The 1895-nt window shown below is 45.6% G+C and overlaps 1 protein-coding gene across 1 annotated transcript; it reads left to right on the plus strand.

The window, feature by feature from the left end:
* Positions 1-720: 720 nt before the first annotated feature.
* On the plus strand, positions 721-1895 carry LOC104232601 (uncharacterized). Its single transcript, XM_009785848.1, has 2 exons — positions 721-1200; positions 1293-1895. Exons 1-2 carry the CDS (start codon positions 721-723, stop codon positions 1893-1895), a joined length of 1083 nt encoding a protein of 360 aa, XP_009784150.1.

A 1895-nucleotide genomic window follows, 5' to 3' on the forward strand; every position in this document is an offset into this window, starting at 1 on the left:
CCGAGGACGAGGTCATTAATCAGTCTAATTTCAGGTTTGGCCATAACATTTCAACTGGTTTGAACGTTTATTTCATTTCTAACTCGTTTATTTGATATCCATAATTGTTCGTATTGGATTAAATCACATATCCTTAAAATCGCATACAAATTTAATTATTAACCAATTTTGGGTGTAAACAGCTTGGCGCCCATCGTGGGGCTGAAGATAATAGTGGTGATTTGATATGAATCTCCATAATACACCCTATTTTACGCTTGTTCTTTGAAGTCTTAATTTTAAGTCAGCCCAAAATTGTCAAACTCTCAGTTTGCTTACTTAAACATTGACACTGAGTCGGGCCATCATGACGAAAATAATAATTTGGTGCCCAGTAACAATATGCCTCCTACAGATCCCAACAATGTCCTAGCTGCCGATCCGGTCGATGCTAACTCGCAGGTGTCCATCAACATGAATTTGCCAACTGATCCCAAAAATAGTGTTCGCGGATAACCCCGACCAATAGCTCGAGAAGCACATGAAGGCGAAGATAATGTGGTGAGCCTGCGACTAATTTTCAAAATGTTGCAGGCTCAATTGGCGACAATAGCGCATCTGTAGAATCAAAGTCACGCCCCTAATAGGGTCGAGCCCAAACGATCCCGGGAAAGCACTCGAAAAGATGAACAAATTATCGAGAGACCGGGTGAAGCCGAGCTCGGGATAAATCCCGAGGTGATGAAGCTGCTCGAAGAGTTGACAAAACGAGTGGAGTCGGGTGAGAAAAAGAATGAGGCTAATGACAAGAAGATGGAAACATACAACTCCAGGGTCAATCAGATCGGGGGTGCACCCCTGATACTAAAAGAACTGGACTCCAAAAAATTTATCCAGAAACCTTTTCCTTCAAGGGCGGCACCAAAGCTGATCCCAAAGAGGTTTGATATGCCCGACACCCCCAAACACAATGGGACCACGGATCCAAATGATCATATGACCTCCTACACATGCGCAATCAAGGGGAACGATCTGGAAGACGATGAGAATAAGTCGGTGTTACTGAAGAAGTTTGGGGAGACTTTGTCCAAGAGAGCAATGATATGGTATCACAACTTGCCCCCAAATTACATTGATTCGTTTGATATGCTTGCAGATGCTTTCGTAAAGTCCTATGCCGAGGCCATCAAGGTTGAGACCAGAAAGTCAGACCTTTTCAAGGTCAAACGAAGTACAACGAGATGCTCAGGGAGTTCGTGTCAAGGTTCCAGATGGAATGGATGGACCTACCTATGGTTGCATGGGTCGTTCAGGCATTCACTCAGGGGCTCAACCCCCGAAGTTCCTTGGCCTCTCAGCAGCTAAAACAAAATTTGGTGGAGTACCCAGCAGTAACTTGGGATGACGTCCACAATAGGTACCAGTCAAAAATCTGGGTCAAGGAAGACCAACTCGGGGCCCCTTCTGGATCTGTTTACCCTATTAGGGCCGATGATAGATCTAAAAGGGCCATTGACCAAGAGACAAGACCGGTCCGAGATCGTTATCAACCATACAGTACAGATCGAATAGGAAACAGGTCCGGGCATCATCCCGCAAGGAACGAGAAGAGAAGCGATCGAGGGCCTGGTGGCCATGGCCTGATGAGTAAAAATTGGTTCAATAGGCCACTTGAGAGCAAGGAAGCACCGAGATTGTCAGAATACAACTTCAACATGGACGTCTCCAACATCGTGTCAGCCGTAGGACGCATTAAAGAGACCAGGTGGCCCCGACCTTTGCAGTTTGATCCTACCCAGAGAGAACCCAATTTGATGTGTAAATATCACGGCACTCATGGTCACAAGACCGAAGATTGCCTACAGTTAAGAGAAGAATTTGCCCAGTTATTCAACAACGGGCACCTCCGAGAGTGA

This window comes from Nicotiana sylvestris, chromosome 2 (assembly GCF_000393655.2).
Source record: "Nicotiana sylvestris chromosome 2, ASM39365v2, whole genome shotgun sequence".
Classification (NCBI taxonomy): Eukaryota; Viridiplantae; Streptophyta; class Magnoliopsida; order Solanales; family Solanaceae; genus Nicotiana; species Nicotiana sylvestris.

Coding starts and splice junctions, on each gene's coding strand:
- LOC104232601 (XM_009785848.1), top strand. CDS start 721: ATGAAGCTGCTCGAAGAGTTGACAAAACGAGTGGAGTCGGGTGAGAAA. Junction 1,201..1,292: donor GAAAGTCAGACCTTTTCAAG/GTCAAACGAAGT, acceptor TGGGTCGTTCAG/GCATTCACTCAGGGGCTCAA.